This window comes from Falco rusticolus, chromosome 4 (assembly GCF_015220075.1).
Source record: "Falco rusticolus isolate bFalRus1 chromosome 4, bFalRus1.pri, whole genome shotgun sequence".
Classification (NCBI taxonomy): domain Eukaryota; kingdom Metazoa; phylum Chordata; class Aves; order Falconiformes; family Falconidae; genus Falco; species Falco rusticolus.
Window position 1 is genome coordinate 93,242,833 of NC_051190.1, and position 23,323 is coordinate 93,266,155.

The 23,323-nt window shown below is 36.0% G+C and overlaps 1 protein-coding gene across 2 annotated transcripts in view; it reads left to right on the plus strand.

Annotated features, from left to right (window-relative positions):
* Positions 1–23,323, plus strand: part of BBS9 (Bardet-Biedl syndrome 9) — a 311,284-nt gene that overhangs the window by 143,764 nt on the left and 144,197 nt on the right. For both annotated transcript variants that reach the window (XM_037382871.1, XM_037382872.1), the window contains one exon: positions 10,886–11,108. In XM_037382871.1, coding sequence (XP_037238768.1) covers positions 10,886–11,108 — 223 coding nt within the window. The remainder of the gene's footprint in view (positions 1–10,885; positions 11,109–23,323) is intronic.

Consider the following 23,323-nt stretch of genomic DNA (forward strand, 5'->3'; position numbering starts at 1 on the left):
TTAATTTCAGTGTTAAAAAGCAAAATAACGGACCTCTGAAGCTGGCAACAAAGAAGCCAAAGCACTTGGTTCATGTAGTGCGTACAAGGATTTCTTTCATCAGTTCCCAGAAAGGGATCAATGGCTGTAAGAAGTCAGGCTAAGAAGAAAATTAAGTTGACAAAAAAACCTCAAAAATTCAGGATTCAGGAATGGCTTCTACAGAAACCCCTGATGTGTGTGAACTTCCACGATTCCAGACAGGATGTATTTGTATTACCACAAACAAGCATTACTAGAGGACTAACTGTATAATTAGTTACTTAGAATCTATCTCTTGAGGAATGTTTCCCCTTCTCTGCTTCTCACCCACTCTGCCTTAAAAATCTTAATAATTTTCACAGCTGTCCAGAATAAAAATAATAAGAAATGGGTTAGGACATACTCTGTATTGCTCTGATTTTGAGATAGCAGACAATTTGAAAGAAGCTTTGGGCAATATAGATACATTACTTGTCAAGATGAAAACTATTTGATCTAATTCTAACCCAGTTTTGAAAGTTCTTCTGTGCAAATGAAGGACATCTGATCCTAAAGGATGCAGCCTGTGTGGAAATCTGGCTGCAATAATCAGAGATTAATCACATTTTAATGCAAGAGCTAATAAACCTCATCCTGATAGATCATGTTTTGTTGAAGTATGCACTTTCCTGAGACAAAGTTACTAAACTCAAAAGCATGGAAGAGTTAGGCAGCTGTAGAACTATTATGACTATGATCCCCACCTGGAGGAGTTCTGCTTTCTTACCGGTGATACTCTGTAATTGTGTTATTAGTTGTTTCATTAATACACAAAACCCTGCAACTGCTAATAATCATAATTTGTTTCTGTGAGCTTGAAAAATGTATTAAAAACTTGAATGATCACTATAATGGAATGCAGCTTTCAGAACCTTTGTTTAGTAATGCTCAATTTGCTAGATTCTTGAAACACCCACGGCCTTGATACTACTCTTCTACAATATGATTTTTCCAGAAGCTCCTTGGTAAAATAAGTAGTTTAGGAGCACCGTTCCTAAAAGAGAAATAATACATATTCTGTAAGATAGTTTAAAAACACTGTTTTGATTTCTAAGCCATGTGCATTTTCAGCTTTCCTTCCATACTTGAAGACATTATAGAAGGAGGTCTTGGCAAATCTTGATTTAAAGTTAACTGTCTATAGAATAGAATCCTCCAAAAAATATAAGTCTTATGGTTAGTGCAGAAGTGCTCAGTGGTTTGTGAATTGTGTTTCAGAGGACAAAAATACCAGAGAAAGAATAAACTTTTAGATGGCAAGTGTACTTTTCAGGAAAGAATCTGTCATACAGCTTTCTCTCAGGTGAAGTTGCCATAGGTTATCAATCACAGAATGGTTTGGGTTGGAAGGGAACTTTAAAGATCATCTAGTCCAGCCTCCCTGCCATTGGCAGGGACATCAATATATGTTTACCAAGCATCTGTGACAGACTTTTTAAAAACACCCCAACTTATTCACAAATAGGTTTTTTTGCAATCTGCTACCTCAAAATCTGAGATACTAATATTTGAATTAGATGCTCTGAAGTAGCTTGAAAATAGTTGCTAGCATGAATAATTATTGTTAAATAGCTCTGCACAGATCTGTTGTGCTATACTCAGACTAGTTCAATAAACATTGTAAAAAGATCTGATACAGTTTCCTGTATAATTCTTGATTCTTTTCTCTACTCCTCTGTTTGTTCATAGACTCTTTAATCTTTTATACCTTAAATATCTGTTGTATCAGGTTCCCTACAGAACCATATTGTTCAGGAGATGACATGTTGTGGTCAGAGTTACCAAGATATCACCTTGTACTTCCTCAGGTTTTGCATTTGTTTTCTATCCCTTGTGTTTTAAGTAAATTGTAATTTGTTTGGAGTAGGTAAGTATGTTAAGCCCAAATCCTTAATGAGTTTTAAATGTCTATAATGTAGCTCTTGACAATAGTTTCAGACTTCAGAGTACCGTCTCACAAATAAGGATGTTTTTCTGTCTAAAATTATTTCCTTGGATAAAAATGAAATTGATTAATCTACTGTTTTGAGCTATTATTCTAGAACTATATATTGTAGTAGTTTTCTTCATTTTAGAGAGAGCAGGATTAGTATAAGAATTTCAGTTGGTGTTTTTTCTATTGTGTTCTCACTACAAATGTCCCTTTTAGGCACTTGATGGATTTGGAATGTATTTAAGCTTGACTCATTTGTCTGGATTTTCATCAGGCATTCCACTAGTCTGTAGGATTTTACCATTTCCCTGCTTTCTAGGTATTCCATTTTTTGTTACTTAGGTTTTTGTTACTTAAATATGTGGAAGTTTGCTTTTGGGTTGGGCTTTTTGGGGGGGTGGGGGGTAGGGGCAGGGCAAGTTACAAAAGTGAGTTGTACAAGATTCTGGAATAACCTGTTACTAGCTTTTTTAATGCACTATGTTGAAGAAAACTGGTTTTAGATTACTACAAGGATAATTCTTCAACCAAGTCACGTGCATCTTAAAAAAGACAGTTTCTTGACTGTTCCAAGTTTAATACATTAAGACTTCAGTAATATTTTACTGCATTGAGCTCTATATAGATATAGAGTCTATTTGCTTATCTTTTTCTTTAATTTTATTCAGATTCTGTTCAAAAGGTCTCCTAAATGCCAATCAGTTCAGGTTTAGCAGTAATTTTTCAGGGACACTGACAAGAAAAGTTTGTCAGCTCCATTTTTGGCAATACAGGCAAATGCTGTATGCAGTCTTCATGGCTGCTGTGGCTGTTATCTCCAGTTAAAGACAAATAGGTCAGAAATGCAGAATATGCTTGAACAATATGAGTTAGGATGACTGATAGCACAGTGAAATCCTGGCAAAATTTGTTACTGGTCTATGTCTGTGTTAGAGACTACCAGTTCAGTCAGTAGCCCTGGCTTTGTGGATTGTAACAACGTGGTATTTTTTTATTTGTATGTGAAACAATGAGGTAATTTTTTTAATCACTAAAAGCATAGCATTGAGACACATGGCTGGTGTTTCTGGTGAATTAGCATATGCAGTCCTTTCAGATATAGAAACCTCTTTGGTGGTTTGGATAAGCATAAATGCCAAAGTTGTTATTCAGTAAGGTGAACTTCCAAGTATTCTAGCATTTTTGAGAGCTGATGAAATCATTATTGTGACTAAAATCAAGAAAGAAGATATAGCCAGGCAAATTCCTGAGTTAACGGCTGTAAGAATTCCCGTAATTTGGCATGCATCAATTTTGCATAGTTCTTGCAGTATGTTTCACATTGCATTTGAATTTTTCAGAACTGCCTTGGCTATCACTCCAGGATAAATTATTTCATAGGCATCTTGAAAAATGGCTGTTGCCTTAGGAATAATATTCATAATGGTAAAGGCTTTAAAGGCTTTTTACTAGAGACTTCTTAAGATACAGAATCAAGTATCTGTCTGGCTCATGAACACAACTTAGGAACAATCTTGTTAAAGTTTGACTAATGTGTTATTAGAATGACTGACTTACGCTTAAGACAAATAGCATGAATTTGTAGATCTCAACTAAGTTTTCCACAATCCCTAGAATTCTGTTAATTCCATAGACCAGTTGTTCTCAAACTTGCCTTCCAACAGCCGCTCAGTCACTCACACACCCACACTCACACCCCTCCCCCCCCCCCCCATGTTGTCCATCCCGTCCTTTCCCTGGAATATGCTCAGCCATACAGTATTTGATGCAGTTTCCTGTCTAAGACATCTTATGTGAAGTGTTTTGAAAGGATTTCAATGTCCTTTAAACTTATGAAGAGATTTATCAGCAAGCGCCACTCTGTGCAGATTTTTATAGGCATGTATGACTTAGTTGCCTTATTTTGCTGTTATCTGCATGAAGCATTTTGTTGCATTTTGTAATAGAAGCTTTTTTGTTGCTTAAAAATTCCAGTAACCATAGTTAGTGGTTGAGTGAAATTAAGTCTCTTCTCATCTCATATTTTATTAACTAAACTAGAAACAGAAGCTTTCTGTGGTCAATGTGACTTGTTTCTTAAGCAACATGACTTCATTGCTGCTCAAAAGATTGCCTCCAAAGTTTTTAAGCCTATTTAGAGAAGGTTCTTATCAGAGAATTATTAACATCTTTTGCAAAGTATAGAAGACTTGTAATCCTCCTGGCATGAACTGTCCATCTGTGACTATATACCTTTCAGTGAGTTCTAAGAAATATTTTTACATCTTTCAATTTACTTTAACATGTTCCTGTGTATGTTTTCTGATTATTTAGACAATAAACCAAATTGTTATCCTGTATAGATGTAGCTAACTGGTTGTTTTTAGGGGGTGGTTGTTTTTTTTTGGGGGGGGGTGTGTGTGTGGTGGTGTCGGGAAGGAATATTCCTAGCACGGTGGGTTGAGGTGTTCTAGATGCGGTGTAGCAGAACTTGCTATTAGGATAGAGTTCAGCTGATAGCACTGATTGCTCAGAGCTTCATTTGTGCCTCTAGATGATTCTGGTCCTAAACATGAGTCAATATACTTGCAGTTTAGGGATATGCACAATATAAGGTGAAAAAACATAACCACAGGTTGAAGTAGTTATTTTAATTCTACTTTTTCTTGGTTTTATGGGTCTTGTGAAGTGGTTGAGGTATTTTATTTTTCCTCCCCGATGATCACAAGCTACTTTACCTGGCTTGCTAAAAGGAACTGGCAGATTTAACTGAAGCAAAACTGAGTGGCCTAATAGACAAACACCTATGAAACTGTCTAACCATTTTAGAATAATACTGTGTTGTAGTGGGCAGTAATATTATTAGCAGTCATTTGTTGAGAAGTTGCTGCTCTTCTGTGTTTACCTAGTATAAGAATGGACTTGGTTCTGAAACTGTTTGTTATTAGACTTTTCGGCAAGCACTTGTGCTTGAAGCTCTTGAACCAGGGTCAAAGGCATGGCAAAGATTTCAGTAACTTCCAGTCCTGTCGATGTATTTGGTATAAACACACTTTCAGGAGACACATTCACATCTCAGCTACAGTCTAAGCAGTCTTTTGTTTCTATGGTTCTCTAAGCATTTCCCTATGAAAAATTCTTGTGGCATTTTGTGCCTTGTGGCACGTTTCTTCTGCAGACTAAATCATTAACTAATTAATGTTGTATCTTGTATCTTTTCAAAGCTTATAGGTATAATCTCCAGGCTTAGTAGTATGTTTTTTGGGGCTGGCATTTACACTCTACTTTGTTGCCTTTTTTCCTTCATATAACAAGGATGTTTCCATCAGTTTGAGAGTTACAATAGTTAATTTTACTGACCTGTTATATACTTCTCTTGTATTAAGCATCACAAATTGACCTAGGGTTTACATTCAAAGAGAACCCTTTGCTCATCTCTTATATCCAGAGAAGAAAAACATGGGAAGGTTAATAGCTTGGCAAAATTGAGTTTCCGTATTTATCTGTATTAAAATTAAGGAAAAGTCATTGGAGTCATCTGGTTAAAACTGTGAATATAAATTACCTTTTTACTTGTGTTATGATGAAATGTAATGAACTAGTCGAAGTTTCAAACTTCACAAAAACTCCTACCTGTTCAGCTTCCATGCTTCGCCTCCCGTCCTTGACTTTGTAGGATTTAAACTCTGGTGCATTATGTGAATTTTTTACAATTGCAGAGTACTAAAGGAAAGGAAGTGTTGTTCATAAAATCTGAGCATTCATTCTCAACACATCCCAACTCTCCTTTCTGTTTCCCAATTCCATCTTTCCTTTGCTTATGTGGGTGCGTTCCTTCTATAGCCTGAGAACTATATGAAAGTAAATTCACATATTAATTACATCTATTACAGGTTTTTCTTACAGGACAAAATCACAAAGATTGCTCTAGCAAGCCTTTTGTAAATATACATACTCAATGTAATGATAATTTTTAACTTTTCAGAATAGGGATTTAAGTACTCCTCAGGCTATTTCTACAAAGCTGCATAGCTGTATGACTAGTTGCTAAATGTGGTCCAGGTCAAACTTGATGAATATTAGTGGTGTCATAATTTTAAAAGGCTTGATAATATTTTAAAAGAATCTTTACCTAGGTTTTATATCCACCCTTTTTATGTTTAAGATAGCCCCGTAGGCTATCCCTGCAATCATAGATTTGACTGCCTGCTGTTTATCAATGATTAGACAAATCAATCTATCTACAGAGTTCATAAGTTAGATGAGGCTTGGCTTGGCTGTCTAGATGTGTGTTTGCTGTTACCTAAGTCAGTGGTTTGTGTGTCGAAATCTTCAATGTCTCAGAACAAATTTTGATAAAGTCTAATATTAAACAATATAGGGAAAGGTAGACTTTCAGTTTATTAATTATCTGCTTAAATACAGCTTAAAACTTGGTAAAAGTTGTTGAAGATTTCCAGTTAAAAAGCAACAAATGATTTTATCATTCATAGAAAATGCATGTGGTAAAACTTGTAGGTAAAATATCCTTACTTGTTTTTTTATTTGTTCAAAATCATGTGACAGCAACGTGCTGTATTATTATCTACTTGAGGCTCTCATTTACTGTATCTTGTCTGTGCTGGAAGCAGTTCACCCCTGTTCTGAGGGGAAACATGAGGTAAAACTACTGTGTCTGCCAGAAATCCCAGCATGGTGTTTGCAGTAGGAGCTGTTAAAAGTCTCAGCATTTTCCAAGTCAAATCACTGTAGTGTCTTCAGGAACCGGACGTTGGTTCTTTTACTTTTGTGTGTTTGCAATAGAAACCAACCGCTGTAAACTTATGAGCCATGCAGGTAGATAGGATTTTGACTGGACCTCAGTAGGAGCAACTTAGCTTAACCAGTACTTCACATTTCACTCCGTTAACTTCCCGTGATTTATGAATGATGAGTCAAGGGGAATCTTAAAAACTTAAAATGCTTGTGGGCGGTTATACAGTATAAATGTGTTAAGAAGTTAACTATATGAGTAAACTTACCAAACCTGACTGTTAAGCCCTGTCTCATGCTTTTCCCTAAATAATGTCCTGGGCATCTTAGAAACGATACTGAAATCCTTCTTTCTGATCCTGCCCCTGTGTACATCCAGCTGACCTTGCCTGTTGGCCAGCTAAACTCTTGGGAAGTGGAGCCTTGCAGCCAAGTGGCAGGCTACAGTGCTGTGCCTCCTACCAGGGTCTGCTCCCAGGCGGCACTAGTCACCGCATTCCCCTCCTCCATATGGTGTCACAGGATCGGTGCCCTTTCTGCAGCACGACAATTTATTTGCAGTGTGAGCTCTTACATGCTGGATGGGCCTTTAGTTTTACTGTCTAGAATTTTAGAGTAATAGTAGGTTAGTCATTTACCCTGCAGAGAACATAATTTTGGAGGTTTCTTGTTTAACAACTAATCTTCCTAAAATTAGATACTCTAGATTAAACCTTAGGCTAAAATGAGATTGAATGCATTAATCGTGGTCATACTCAGATGTGCCATGACACCTGGGGATCCTTAATATATGGAAGATAAGTGATGTGTACTAGTGTAATCTTAGTCCTGCTAGTACCACAAATCTACATTTGGTCTTTAGACTCCTGCAGTGTAGATGATCTGGTTAAAAGAAAGTGCCAATCTCTGCCTATTACCTACAAGAGAAAATGTATGTAAATGAAATATGAAGCCAAACCTTCCCCAATGAAAAAGTTAAATTGATGAATTATGTATTTTTCATATCTATTTCAGCTCCTACAGTCATTATGAAGAATTTGCATTATTTAATATCTTTTCATGTGAGTCTTGACTCACATTTGTCGTGTCAGTTATGGCAACGCTTGCTGGTCGTAGGGTGATGGTTTACTGGTATCAGACTTTGCTTGGAGGTGTGCCTTTCAGACCACAAATATCCAGAATACTATGTAGAGAGCTATTAGTGAATATTACAACTATGGCTAGAATCATTCTTCAGTGTGGGCTATAAACTAGAACAGTTACATTTTCAAGCATCATTTAGCTTTTTTATTGTGTAAGGGGTGAAGAATTTTTCTTGTTCCTTAATTGTCCCCTTGCACCAACAAAAATTTGTGACAAATGCATTCTTATTTGTGGCCATTAATTCTTAGTTGTGTAAGATCACCTCAGCAAATTTTCATCAACATTTTTTTTCATGTAGATGTAACTTTTGTGTACTCTATCACTAATTGTAAAGGCTGCTTTGGATTTGACTGGACTTTCTAGGTCAACAGTCCTTGAATTGGAGAAGAGAATTTTATGGTCTACTGAGAAACCAGTTTTACATGGAAATTAAATACAAGAACAAGGGTTGGAAAATGTTAAGGCTGTGGTACAAAGTAAAACATACTTGTGTGAGCCAAGGACAGAATACTAGCCACTTTTAATTTCCTGACTTTTGTTAGCTTGTATTTCAAACTCCATATTTAAATGCTCCTTTTGCCTGCATTTATATAACTGATTTGGAGGGATATACTGGCCAGCTTCTCAGCTACTGTATGCTGACACTAGTTAATCACGTGTTTCTTTGTCTTTTAGTGAAACTCAAGATTCTTATGTTTATGTTGTCTTACTTTTCATGAGTATAATTAGGAGTGCCTGGCTTGACTGTTTTTGGTGCTTTGTACATATTAAGTTTCATTGCCCAGTATGTGGGAATGTAGACAGCATTTACCAGCTCATTAACCTCTTTAAATTGTCTGCGGAATGGATTATTTCCTGTCACCATCACAGGTCAGTGGATGGGTTACAGTCCAATGGACTCTTTATAGAATATTTGAAAAATGCTAAGCTACCACAGCATTGATTGACTGGCATGATTTTTCTAATTCACAATTATTTGGGGGGGAAATCCAAACAAGAGAGTAGGTTAATATTGTCATTGTTCTGAAGTCAGGAAAGGCAAATGTTGGTTAAGAAAACCCCACTAGCTGATCCTGTTTCTCTGCAAAATGTGCACATTTTATACACATACAGCATGTTTTCAGGACACTATTAAAAGCAGTGTCCGTTTAGACCAGGATGAAGTGCATGTAATTCTGTGCTCTCACTGATGTGCATGACCCCTAGTAAGCATCTGTCCTGGACCTGTTCTTAGGAAGTAACAAGGTCAGGAAGAGTGGCCTTTGTTACTCTGTGTTGAACATAGTACCCTAGCCTTCACAAAAGCCATATGTATCCAATAAAAGAAATTCACAAACCTTATTTGCTTGACAGTGGACTCCGACAGGGTTGACATCATCATTCTTTCAAATGTTACACTTACGCAGTCATGGAAATTTGGATAGATAGGTAATTTTGCTGTTCAGCTGGACATTTTCAGTCAAGAATTTGATTTGAATGCATTACGAGTAAGAGCTTAAAAACTGGAAGACACTGGATTTGCATTAACTACAACTAGATACTTGACTTATCTTTTTGTTCTGTCTGAGTAATAGCCGTGTAAAGAGCTACCTTCTGTTAGTTTAACAGTAGAGCTGGGTGCTTCCAGACTGTAGCCTCAAAACTTCTCAAGTCAATGAAGACTATTGCCAAAATAAGTCCCAGCCAATCAGAAGAGTTGAGAGAGCAGATGCTAATACTACAGCAATTGAATATTACTTCTCTGTACATGTAGGCAGCACATATATAAAACTTGCTTACAGGTAGCTGAATACTAAGAGATGTTGTGAATCCTGAAATTAGCAGACCACAAAGCCCTTCACATTAGCTGCTAACTCTGTCCAAGCTCTATAAGGTTGTCATGGAAAGTCACGAGCAGGCTTTGTGACTGTCTTGCAGGTTTGCTAACTATAGACACCTTGGATTAATCATAGGGTCTCATCACAGAGTATAATTTAAATTACAGAATGCATCAAGAAGAGTCAATTCTGCATTGCACCCTGCATAAATGAGATCGATGACATATATTATATTTTACTTATTAACCTAATAACCTTGAACAAATACCAAATAATACTGCTGCTCTCCAGGATTCTTACTTGAAGGAATGTCTTTGATTTGTGTCACTGAAAACCATAGTACAGATTACAAGCTCTGACTTTTAAAGGTGCTTTTCAGGGTGCCTTGTCACTTCTCAAAACTTGCTTTTACTGAGTATTATTTGCAAAGTAAACACTTCATTTTGTGGAAATATGTATACTGAGTATTACACTGAATATAGATTTTCCTCCAGAAAGCTTTTCTGTAGGTAGATGCTTATTGTAACTGAACTGATTACTAAGCTGGTTTTATCATAAATGTTTACAGCTTGACACTATGCTGTTAGAAACCTAAGTCCCAGTTCATCAGAGCATTGACACACCTGTGCTAATGCTGTGGGTATTGTAACTTAAAGTTAATTGCTCAGATAAATGGATACTGGATATCTGCAGCTTTGGGTTGCAGTCATGATGATGTGTGCTACTGGCAGATTGTCAGAATCTTAGACAACGATTCCAAAGAATGTATAATTGGATACCTTTTTTTTTTTTATTGGGCTTGATGTATCTTCAGCATAATGTTATATACTACATATTATGTTTGTGTTAACATCTCAGTTCTGTTCTTAATTCTAAATATTGCATCCAGGAACTTCTGGCTTTGTTATTAATGCAACTACTGGATTTAACCATTATGTCATATACTGTCCATATATTGCTATTACTGAAATTATATATATTTCTCTGTCAATCATAATATTGGAACATTTGGATTTTTTCAGTTTTGGCTTGTACAAGCTGAAGAACTCTGTGTTCATGACACTTATTAACCCCCAAATTATATCTTATGTATCTGTATAATTGGAAAATTCTTAGTCCTTGATTTGTTACTTAGTTTTTAATATGCTATATCATCTTACAGTTCACCTAATTTTATTTAATTTCCTTTTCTTTAATCCAGGGTTGGGAAGAAACTGTGGATGCTGCCGTTTCTTACTTGTTAAGAACTTGTTTGTCAAAGAGCTCTAAGGAGCAGGCTCTGACTCTCGGCAGCCAGCTGTGCATGCCTAAAGATACCAGCAGACTGAAAAAGAACATCACCCTCTTCTGTGATAGATTGGCTAAAGGTGGTCGCCTTTCCTTAAGTACAGAATCAGCCACTCAGCAAGCTGTTGTCATGCCAGGTAAGATGTGTACTACATGTTCATAATTCAAAATATGCATTTGTATATTAAACCTAAAAATTATGCATATTTGCTTGAGTTAGCAGTTTGTTTCTCGCAGGCTGTGGAAACCAAACACTACTTGTGTTGCTGACAAGTAGAACAACTTGGGTAATAAGATCATTTTAAATCTAAATTTTGTTTCAATTTGATCACTTACAGCTGCTCTTGCAGCATATGGACAGTAATGCAGCAAATGAACCTCAGATGATCATCTTTATTCTCTATTTTATTTATAACCTCCTTCTTTGCACTTAATTGAAGGTATATATGTGTGCATTTCTAATGTGATGGAAGAGTGAAAGATGGAAGAGGAGTGAAAAGCCCTCCTTTCTTTACAGAGCAATGGTTATGATTGCATTATGATGGCATATCCATATAACTGATTATGAAGTAGTGATAACACTGAATTAAAAAAAATCTACAATCTTAGAAAGTACTAGTTGGTTGCGTGATATCTCACAGAAAGCATGAAATTAAAGATGAAACTAATTTAAGTAGGTGTCTAATAATATTTCTTATTTCGAAAAGGAATGTGGGGAAGATTTCAGAGTGCATAATGATTTAAATGGATGTTGTGGAGTTGCTATTTTTTTAAAAAGATATTTTATTCATGTGTTTTTTAAAATTCCTGCTTTTTAGTAACAGTGGGAACAAAACCACACCTTTTCTATAGAGTCTGAAGGCTAGCATCTTTGTACTGTTGCAAGACATTTTCTTCCTGCCTTTTTTCTCTAGAAAGTCAGTCAGTCTCTTTATAACCATTAGAAACTCCTGCTGACCTGGAAACAGTTTTTTTTAATCCCAACTTCCTGCTCTGAGTTTGGATTGGACATTCACACAGCTTCATAGTCCCCTAAACCCCATAATATTACTATGGTCATTGGCCTCAGTGACCTCCTTCATCTACAGCAGTCTTTACATCTGTAGGCAAAACTATGTATTGTATGCACGGTTCAGGCTTAACATTGGGCACTTATTATTTTGTCCTCATGGGTATCATTTTTGATAAAGTTTGGAGTTGTGTTAGGGCAGTATCTTGATTTTCTGTACTTTGTTTTCTTACATTACAAAAATAATTTGATTCCTGTTTAATATAATCTGAATAGCCTCTGCAGTGTTTCAGCAGCTCGGAAGTCCTTGTTATTAATACGTGCAGCCCTCCTTTGCGTGTACTACTTTAAATGATTCTTTAAGTGGTTGCAGACTGTGCAGTGGTAGAAACTAGATATATGTAATTTTTTTTAGTGTTACACTATGCCCGTATCTGTAAGTGGACTGATAATCGTGTGAAGTGAAGAAGTGGGCCCAAATAAGTGTCAAATTAATTTTACAATTTTTTGTTAGTATTTCTTTGCAAGACTAAAATAAGTGTTAAGGCTATTCAATTTGTTGAACTTTGAAAAGGTTATATATGCACTGTTTTTCCTTCTAAGGATTTTGTGGAGGTGTAAATAGCTGCAGTTCATATTTTTCCACCTAAGGTAATAAGGTGAATTGACTTAATAATGAAATCCACTTCTGCCTGTTCAATTGACTAGTGTTACTGGGTTCAGGGGACTGTTCAATTTGGTTATGATTAATTCTGTTAGAAAAAGAGTAAAATTTTTAAAAATTGTAAACAAATTAGAAGAAACCTTGCTGTTGATGAAGAAACTTGAGAAAGCGGTCTGGTCATGGTCTCCATATTGCATATTTAAAGATTAAAATCTTAAAAAACGTTAAACCCACTGTTTTCTATTACATTAGGCCAAACTAGCACCAAGAAGGCATTAGTGATACATACTAGAGTAATTTTTACTATTGTGATACAGGAATATAGTTTTACTACATCTGAAATAAAAATCATACAAGGAAGAAGTACATTCAAAGCAAAATGTAAGATATTTGACTGAGGGCTGTTAGCCGTGTGTTGATGATATGTGGGACCAGGATTACAATTTTACTTGATGGATAGTGAAAAATTAAGTACCTGTAAAGGAGCTGGTTGAGACCTGGTATAGCAGTGTCCCACCCAACATAAACTATTTTAGCTATGCTTGAAATTCCCTTTGGCCATGATTTACATGAAAAAGGCTTAAAATTTGTAATCCAAATACAGATTCCAAAATAAATCATTTTACTTTTAATAGTGCTGAGACTAATGTGTAGCCGTTTTGAATATCAAATCACCTAATTAAAAATCAAAATTATGACCTAATTAGTCTAACACTTCAGAGTGTCACAAGAAGGTATTATTTAAAGAAATTATAAAACCTAATACAGCTTCCTTATTTTTACTAGGAGTTCAGCCTGAAGCCTTGATAAAAGGTTCGATACATTTATGCATTAACTCATTAACTGTTGAGGTAATACAGGTTTTTGAAAAGTATGCAAGAGCTTAAAAATCAGAATTTTCATCTTCATTTACAGGATAGGGTCATTAGAGATAAATACTTCTGCCAAATGCTTAGAATAGCATAGTGCTTAAGTAGTTGCTGTCTAGCAGGATGTGCTGTGTGCTTTGAAACTGTGTGGGTGTTTGTCTTTGGACAGACTCGAGACAACTGGGAGCTTTCTTGGGTGAGTGAAGAATTTACTGAGGCTTTTAAAGCATGTTTGTCTTGTCACCTGTTTGGGTGTTCTGTGGCTGTCTCTACACTGGCAAGTAATGTGGTCCATTAGAACCAGATCTGCAGGGGGAAGTAGTTGAGGCTGGCAACATGACTTGTATAACCTATGTGTTTCAGAGGAGGTTTGAACTAACTCTGTTCTTGTCTGCTGTACTGCCCCTCCATTAGCAGTTGCAGTGCTTTAAGTGCTTTCCTGGGATTCATCTGCCCAGCTATTCACCTGTTCTTTCACCTGAAAGAAACAAGTTTGTGTGCCCAACACTAATCCTCCGTGTGAAAACGGTGCAGTTAATGGGGGTAAGCAAGAAGTTTGCTTCACTCTTCATTCCAATGAAAAATACCTGTTCAGTCTACACTAGGAGGAAATTGAGAATGATGTCTTATAAAGTGAAACCAGTATACAAAATAACTATATGCTGTTGAGTAAAGAGCTCTTTGATAATGCCTGTAAAATAGCTGAGCTTCTTCTCCCAGCCCTTAAAGGAGGGAACAGGAATAGGTAGAGGAAAATGAAGTAGAATTCTACATGGAGATGGTGAGAATTGAATTGTATCTGAGGATTTATGGTTAAACATTGGATGTTAATGTAGGGAAGAGTTTTTCAGGATGTTTAATCTCCAAGCCAAGCCAAAAATGGTCCCGTACTTGTTCAGTATTGTAGCTGTTGTTACCTTGAGGAGTTTGTTCAACGCAACTTTTTCTTAAGCCCATTCTTTTTATTAATGGTGGAAACCCCCTTTTCTATAGCAACCAACTTAAAAAATTTGTTTAAAAATGCCTAGGACCCTTCTGGCATTACAACACTCTAACAGTAAGCTGGATTTCTGGAAGCTGTTTAGCACGTTCAAGATAGTGTGCCCTGAAATCTAGAGAAGTTGCCTGAAGCCACATTGAAATGCTGATGATTATCTGTAAGTGTGCAACTATTTGAAAAATGCCTTCAGAAAACAGTTATCAGTATTTGTAGTTAAGCAAAGAGTGTATGTTAGAAGTATGTCAAGCTCTCTGCTGGGTCTGGTTTTGTTCATTATCTTCTTTAATGGCTTCAGTGATGGAATATGGAGCATGAATGTTAAAATTGTGGTTTTGCAAGAAGCTAGCAGTAGTTTCAGGCACATTAAAAGAGCAATAACTGATCTTGATAAATCAGAGGCAGGATCTAAAGTCAGTCAGATGGTGCTCAGTCGAGACAAGTGCAAAGGACTCTAGCAAGTATCAGACAAACTAAAAATTGAGAAATAGTTCCTTAAGCACTGTTGCCATAGGATAGACTCCTGGAGGTTGTAGTGGACCAGCAATTGAATAAAAGTCAGTAATATGATGCCATTTAAGACAAAATCCAACTTTGGGAGGTGGTCATGTGACTTTTAATGAGGCGCTGTAATTATTTCTTTCTATTCTTCATGAAAAAGTTCAGTTGAAATTACAGGGTAACACAAGAGAAACTGAGACAAACTGAATAGAGTTCAGAGAAGAGCACAAAAATTATAAATGTTTGAAACAATCTTGCTTTTCGTTTCTTTGGAGGGAAAAAGAAAGAGAAGGGACATGATAATTTTCCAGTATGTAAAATGTTCTTATAAGGATGATTAAAAGTTAATGAGAATCATTGGCTAAATATGATTATAATGGTAAGCCACATCAGGCTGTATCATGTACTCTATTGCCTTTGGCAGTGCATAAATGGTTGGATGAGAGGAACAGTGAGGGGCTTAGGGAGTGGTGCTAACCCGAAGTGTGGGCCAGTGCCAGGGGAGTGCTGGGGAAAGGTGCTGTAGACCACCCAGGTTGTCATGGATTGAGTTTAATGTGTGTGAGAATTTATAGCATAAATCCTGATGACCTGCAGTGAATTAATTCTGTAACTTTTAAAGGTTTCTTGTAATATCTGTGCTTTGCAGGATTGCTTTGAAAACCTTAAACGGTGTCAGCTGTGGCTGTTTAGAGACTTGTTCAGGGGCCAGTCTGGAGCTCTATTTGCAGTATCACCTCACCTTTATTTTGGGTGTCTCAGCTACTCTTCAGCTAGAATGTGATCCTGCTTTTCCTCTAGTAGGTCCTGGTGTGCAAATGGCACCTTATCAGTTCTGCTTTGTTCAAGTAAAAATTTTAAATTGTAAATTAGGATTTTATTTTTTTTTCAAACTTTTTTCTTCTTCTTTAACTGAACTTCAGTAATTTTTTTCTCTTTTATTTGGTTAGCTGATGTTTTAATTGTGCTTTAGCATGATTTACTTATAGCTGAATGTAACTGGAACAGTAGAGAAACTATTTAACTTGAAAATCAACTGAGTACTGCATTGCTTAAATCTGTGGAATGTCAAAGACTGTCATCTCCTCAGGTCAACTGAATCTTCAGAACTGAAATTATAAGGAAAAGGAGTAATATTTTGCATCCAAGAAATAGGATTTGCAAATAGTTTTGTGTAAGCATAATATTTAAGATTTATATAAAGAGCTAGAAGTCAAGCTGACTGTCCATCTAGCTTTCTCCTTTCTCTTGTGATAGGGTTAATGTATCCAGAGTATTAATGACAAAGTTTATCTGAACTCTTAAACACCTTGGACAAGGTTGAAAATTATCTCTTGATAGCTTATATGTTAACTTAGTATCCTTATATGTTGTTTTTCCTGCAGATGAAACTGGTTTGTTGTGAATATTGGAGGTGGATGTGGCAAATAATGTTCTTTATAATGTTTAAAGCTTTGGAAGATTTTTAGCATGTCCCTTTAATAATGTTTTATATTGTACTAATTGTGACTAAGTTATCTTAGTCTTTTCATGATGATTTTCAGTTTTTGCTGTTTGTATTCAAAATCTGAATGCTTTTCCTTTTTTCAGTAGCAGGGTATACCCTGCTATACTCTGCTCCATCTCAATTTCCAGGCCCTTTCCTACACATTTGTTGCCTAACCAGATGTTTTCCCAGTCTGTATTTATATATATGATGTACTTTCCCAAGCACAGTAGTATATACTTGACACTTTGTCTTCATAGCTTTTTTAATTTATCAAGTTGAATTATAATTCTGCTTTGTATAATCATGATTCTATCATTCAGATTATAAGTTGGTAAGTGCTAACTTTAATGACAATGCTCTTTAGCACATTAAATACATATATGCACCCAGAATGTATTCGAAGTCATGTTTTGAAAGACAAAAGTTTTTCTAGTTCCACCCCCCACACCCCCCCCCCTTACCTAAGCTTATAAGAACCTCTTTTCAAAATCCTGTCATAATTTCAGTGAGTTAATGTTGCCCATTTTGAAGCTGTGTTCTTAACTGGAAAACTGGGATGCAACAGAATGTGTCATATTCCTTAAGGAACTATCTGTTTACATGCTGCTAAACTTGAGGAGAATGGCAGGACTAATTGGAAAAACATGTGGGTTTGAGTTTCTGGAAGAGCAATATTCATTTTTATATATATATGTATTGGACATAAACATTGCTGCAAAGTTCTTAGTACATAAAGGGTGTACTGTAAAGAATAATAATAGTTTTCATGATCTGAAAAATCAGGATTTTTGTTATTGCAGATTCCTCTCTTACACTGTTAATTATAAATTATTCATCGGTCATTAGGGGAAAGGAACAAGCAGTATAACTCAGGTATTCTCACATTTCATGGTGTGGACTTCAACACAGAATGTCTTGCAAAATGTAGTGTCTGCCATTTGTACTCAACACAGATTCCTGTCTGTCATGGTAATGTTATCTCAGTAGCAACTACAGTAGATCTTTGCCTGGAGGTTAGAATCATGTAGTTCAAAATTATTCAAAAATAATTTAGCAGCCTGAAGAGGATATAAAGTCGGCACCAAGGACTAGTGAACGCTTTTGAACTACCAGCAGATATTCTTAAAATCACAGAAGGCTGACAGATGACAGTTTGAAAACTTTTCCTGTACCTTAAGTACTGTGAGCATGAGGTTATGGTGTGCTGACATCTTTGTAAACCCCCCTCCCTTGTCGGTGTAGAGGAGTGTATAAGAAGTGCCAGCATATTTTTTTTCTCATGGACATGACACAAGTCCAGTGTTGTTTATCTCCACAGAAGACTGTGGTCTGTTATGAAGTGTGATTCTCATTTAAGATATTTTCCATATGTTTTCTGTAGCAATAAAATACTAAACTACTTTTTTTCCTTCAGTAACCCCCAAAATGTTTTTAGATATTTTTGCTTTTTTCATTTTAAATACATTGGGTGTTCATAAAGCTTTTTAACAATGCTTATTAAATCTATGTAAGGAAAAGTGAAAGTAAAGTTTTATTCACAAAGCTTGTTGCAAGTGCTTGCCAGGATTTTGTACACCTGAAGGTCAGTCAGTACTGATGGGTTGAAGTGGTAATCCACTGAGATCAGTGGAAACTGTCATTGACCAAATTAGAGTCAGCATTTTACCCATCTTTTTCATAGTGTTCCTTGCCTGGTTCCACCATCTCATGAGACACTAACATTTACAAAGGTGTCTAGAGGATATTGGTAAGTATCTTTGATCTCAGGAATCTAAACCTTAATAAGAGTGTCCATTTTGCATTGAAAGTCAGTTTGCTGAGGACTTTTTTTCTTTTAAAGCACACTTATAAAACATTGCATGCCGATTCATTCCTACGGATTTGTTGGCTCAGGCCCTTAAATATAAAGTTGACATTAACTCACTTTAACTGTTGTGATGGAAACTCCAACTCATCTTTTCTAGCTTCCTTAAAAACATACTGGTTGATCAATAAAGTACCTTGAAAAACTGATTCCCCCAGGAAGCATGTTTAAGAGCGAAGAAGTATTTTTTTAATGTAGGAGATGATATGAAAAAGACTGAACTCTGCATTTAAACAGAAAGATAAGATTTTTCGTACATTTGCTGGGTAAATTTATTTATCAAATATATACACATATATATATATGAAGTATAGCTATGTGTCCCTAAAGTATCATGTTTATTAACCTTCATTTTCTTAAGTGCTCAAAACTTATAGACATATTTATCTGATTCGAAAGTTAATGTATGTTTGCATTTTAACAAGTACACCTTTTATCTGTCTTGCCTGTAAAAGCTGGAGGTCTCATACCCAGATAAAGGTTTCTCTGTGGAAAGTTCTATACTACTTGTAATGAAACCAAAACAGATCCAGCATCACTGTATCAGTTTTTTCAAGCTTCCCATACTTTTCATATGGCCTTAAGGCAAACAAACATTTGGTAAAAACATGTACTTTTAATCTTCTATGGGTCTTCCTTCTAGTAAGGCTGCCAGTATGGCTCTGCTTTGGGTTTTTTTCCCTGTTTTTCCTCATTTTCTTCATTTTTCTACATTATGGTTCACTGGTTTCCTCCTTCATACTGTGCTCTTTGGCCATGCAACTATATGCACGGTTCCTTCGCTGTGATAGCTGGAGCAAGTAACTCTTATCACTAGCCAAGGGAGTAAATGACTCTGAGAGTGAGAGGTAGCAATGAAAGGGTGGGAAGAGCCTTTTCCTGGTCAGCTGTCCAGCTGGGTGGCCCAAAGCAGTAACTGCAGAGAGAATCCTGTGGTACTAGTGTGGATCTGTTGGTCAATGAGACTTTAGTGAGGACTGACAAAGGTGTAACTGAGACTAAATCTGTAAACAGCATGATCATTGTGTACTTCTGTATCCAATTTGTGCAGCTCTGCATGGCTGAGATGTGTCAGTTTGAACAAAGTTTTCTTCTCTCCAATTGCAGATGATAATCACATAGGAATGAAAATAAGAAGAAAGAAGTTGCCATAACTCTTACAGCCCATAGCACTGTCATGCACTTCTATTACATTGTGTCATGACAGCTAATAATGAGACATGATATGGTATATAATGGAACATAATACAGTGCTGCAACTTTAATGTGACTTCTAGTTCTCCATGTTTAAAATACTATTGCAGAAATTTATCGGCTGTTCATGATGAAAAATTCCATCTTAATTTAAAAGCCTAGAACTAAGCAAATAGTAATATATCAAACATTTTAAAGTAATTATTTGGGTTCTATTTTTGAGGCCAAAATAGGTCCCTTGCCCTGTAATGCTGATTTAGTGAAAAGGAAGGGGAGTAGCAATCATTAGGGAGAATTTTGGGAGTGCTTACAGCAACAAGATTTTGTGGTTGCTCAAGAAAAGCTTAAGAACAGCTTGGTGGAGCCAGAAACATTGATTGTTTGGCTCTCAGATGTGAATCTTTACTCTTTGTAACTTCTTTCCATTGTAACTTTCTTTACTCTTTAAAACTCATTTCTATTGTTTTAGTAACTTAGGTAATTTATTTCTGTGGAAAGGAAAATTAAACCATACAGAAATTAAGTGACTTTCCCAAGGTAATACCATGAGTCAATAACACCTGTGTATAAATAGAATTCAAATATGCCTTATAGTCTTGTGCTGTAGCTCCTATCTATGGTTGGTTTTAGGTGTTTTACTATTAAAACACAGGTTACAGGTTAATAGTTTGTGTTGAGCCAACTTGCCTTGCAACTTGTTCTTGCATCATTCTACGTGGTTTAGGTGAACATGTTTAAAGATGGAAATCTGAATATCAGACATGGGAAGAGAGTGAGGAGGATTGTCTGAGGTGGTCTTTAATTTTAATGAATTCAGGCAAATTTCATCACTATGCTGGGCTCATGATAGTTCTCAAAGTGGTTAATTTTCAGGGATTACATAAACAATGGTAAAGCATTGGTATATATTTTTATTGAAAAGAACACACTGATAGAAAATACATTTTCTTAATATTTTTTTTTTAGGACATTCTAAGATTGCAGTATTGTGAAAAGGGGCAAAATAATATGGGAGTGTAACAAGACACATTTGTGTGCAGGGTTGTCAAAAGTTTTTTATTATGTTGTTTAGAAAATCTCCCCTCCTCAATTGATATTACAGCTGGCAAAAACCACAGAGGAAAGGGGTACAAAGGTTAAGAAGGCTAAAGCAATAATTTTTTTTAAAAAATTAATAATTTAGAGAGGAAAATGTCATGCATAATGAATAAAAAAGAAATCCCGCTTGAGATTTGGGATTCTTTCGTTGTACTATGAAATTTAGTTGGCAGCATTGCAATTCCAACTCGCCTCATCTAAGTACAGTTAGGATCAACACATTAGTGCCTCGGTGTGCACAGTCCTATTGCTGGCTCTTTGCATTGAAATCCATTAAATTTTAATATGTCCTACTTAAGTATAAGTGGTCACAAATGATTCGTAATGTTGAGGTAAGCTTTTGGTGAAAATAATTGTCAGTTGAAGGAATTTCCCCTAATGATTGTACTTGTCACTGGGCTTTATTTTCTATATTGTTTGAGTCCTTGAGAGACCACAAGCAGAATAAACTTCTAAAATCTGCACTAATAGGCTAATTGTTCAAAACTATGGAAAAAGTGTTGCTAAAGGATAGTGTGCAGCCTCTGATCCTCCTTTTCAGAAGACACAATAGTAGCAAGTAAAAAAGTAGAAGTCCTAGATAATTATTTTAAGAAGGTCTCATAAATGATGCAATCTATTTTTAAATAAAGCCAACGTTTAATAATGTAGCATAACCCTTTTATTTAAGGTATGCTGTTAATAAGGAGTTAGTCTTGTATGTCCAGTCATACTTGAGCTTTCTACTTAACAGGTTTCCCTTTGTTCCTTTAAGTTTTTATTTCCTGCGGTATTTCAAGAACAGTCTATATGATAGAGACCATTGGTATTCGTACATGAGCTCTAGACATTTGAAAATCAAAATCATAATTAGCTCTGCAGTTTAGGTGACATTACTTTCCAGTCCCTATCTAGACAAAATCACCAAAAAATTGCAGTGATTGTCTGCTTTCCCTAAGTACAACCATGGCAAAGCATATCCATCCACAAAAAGGTATTGAGGGAGAGATATCACAGAGAGATGAAGGCAGTGGGGTGGGTAGGGAGCGGATAATTTCCAGGTCACCCCTTATCTCTTAAAATGCTGAAAATAGGTTCTTTGGGAGCCTTTCCTTTTTTCCTTTTTTTTTTTTTTTTTGTGTGTGTGTGTGTGTGTGTTTGTGCACGCAACATTTCTCTTCAGTTGATTGTAAGTATTTCTTTTCAATGTGATATATAGCTCAAGCCAGAATATGTCAACATTAACAGCTTATTTAGTGTCTTCTGACTGGAAGTAACATCCTTCAGATGCAACAGAGATGCAACTGCAACTGTTTACATGTCAGGAGATGTTGTGGCCATTATTTCAGGTACCACAACCTATTGGTTTTGCATTTGCTACTTTTCTTGGCTTTCTGGCACATTTAGGTTGAGTAAACCTGACTCTTCTCCTATGCTGCAATAAATTAGATGCATCTTGGCTGAAACTGCTAGTGTTACATTATTCTAAACTGTTCTGAGGAAGTGTGCCCTGAATGAGAATGTTGTTTGCGTGATATTTTGGGGGTTTTTTGTGTTATCACTGAATTTGGCTTACAGCTTTTGAAGTGAAAATTTTACTCCATATTCTGTTTGGTCTTCAATTAAAAAAAATAATCACTGAGCTATGATGGTATTAATGTTTTTTTCTCAATATTCAGGTCTTTTTCAGTGAAGTAAAGGTGTTTGTGTATGTGGGATTGATTTCATAGTTTTTATGTAGGTAGCATAAGTAACATGTACAAGTCTGTGGAGCTCTGTGGTGAATTAACAGTGCAAAACTCTGTGTACACCACTAACACGATTTATAACATATTTGCTTATCCACATTACCATAAAGGAGTCTAATAAATCTAAACCTAGTGAAAATTTCATATTTTGTACACGCAGAACTGATTTTTCAATTACTTCAGACTTTTTTAGAGCCTAATCCAAATCCTGATGAAATCTATGGGAGTTTTTCCATAGACTTCAGTAAGCTTTGGCTCAGGCCCCTACTTTTCAATTTTTCGAATAGAATTGCCAAAAATCTGCAGAGAGCCAGGCACTTGGAAAGTTTTTACTTGCAAAGTGCAGCTGGTTTTGAGTTGCATACAGAAAACGTCCCAATGCTTTTTTGAAACAAAAAAAAGAGTTTTAAAGGTCTTATAACTTTAGTAGGTAAAAGAGTGGCTTTAACATTTGAAGCTGAAATTGTCTTGGGTCTCAGTGTAAGCATGACAAATTCTATACTAGAAGATTATTTTAGAAATGCTTAACTATATGGTAACAAAGCTTAAAATTACAATCTTAATTATAAGTTTAACTAAAATTTTCTTGGGTTGTGAGTTTCAGCGGTCTAGGGATGTCTATCCTAATAAATGATTTTTTTTTTTTTTTTCTTTTTGCTACAATGGAAAACTACACTGCAATTAAAGAAAAATACCCCCAGGTTAACTACACTAATTTGAGTTCTCAACCTTCAGGGAACATATTACTCAGCCAGATCCATCTGGTGACACATGGCACTTTTCACTGCCTCTGGGTGGCTGGATCAGTGGATTTGGAGGCAGATGTGATTGCACAGGCTGGGTTTTAGAAAGCGTGGGGCACAGCCTGTGCCACAGAAAGCACAGTTCATACCCTTGCATATCAGCCAGAGATTAATATCATGGCATTTTGAGGTAGTGT